We start from the raw sequence: 529 nt of genomic DNA on the forward strand, positions 1-529 counted from the left end.
CGTGCGTGCGTGCGTGCGTGCGTGCGTGCGTGCGTGCGTGCGTTATATTATACCAGGTTCTTCTTGAGTATAGACATCGGTTGGTAATGTCGGGCCGTGTCCAGCATAACTCCCCGGTAGCCGAAGCGTGGATAGTCCTCTATGTTGCTCTCATTCAGCATGTACTAGCAAGAGAACACATATATCATATATTATATATGTCATATATTACATGTACACATGTACTACACACAGGCAAGAGAACACATATATCATATATTATATATGTCATGTATTACGTGTACACATGTACTAGACGGACGCAGGCAAGAAAACACATATATCATATATTATATATGTCATGTATTACGTGTACACATGTACTAGACGGACGCAGGCAAGAAAACACATATATCATATATTATATATGGCATGTATAACATGTACACATGTCCTAGACAAAGGCAAGAGAACAGGTCACATGTATTAAATGTACACAGGCAAACTGCCTACGAATAGTCTTCAATGCTGTAATTGGCATTCATCAGAT

At 40.1% G+C, this 529-nt stretch overlaps 1 protein-coding gene across 1 annotated transcript in view; it reads right to left on the bottom strand.

Annotated features, from left to right (window-relative positions):
• LOC106818704 (beta-hexosaminidase subunit beta-like) overlaps positions 1–161 on the bottom strand; it is an 11929-nt gene extending 11768 nt beyond the window's left edge. Inside the window, exon 1 of the mRNA XM_014823380.1 lies at positions 54–161. Within this exon, the coding sequence (XP_014678866.1) occupies positions 54–161 (108 nt within the window). The remainder of the gene's footprint in view (positions 1–53) is intronic.
• Positions 162–529: the final 368 nt, after the last annotated feature.

The sequence above is a fragment of the Priapulus caudatus genome, unplaced genomic scaffold (assembly GCF_000485595.1).
Source record: "Priapulus caudatus unplaced genomic scaffold, Priapulus_caudatus-5.0.1 Scaffold2442, whole genome shotgun sequence".
In the NCBI taxonomy this organism is placed as follows: Eukaryota; Metazoa; Priapulida; class Priapulimorpha; order Priapulimorphida; family Priapulidae; genus Priapulus; species Priapulus caudatus.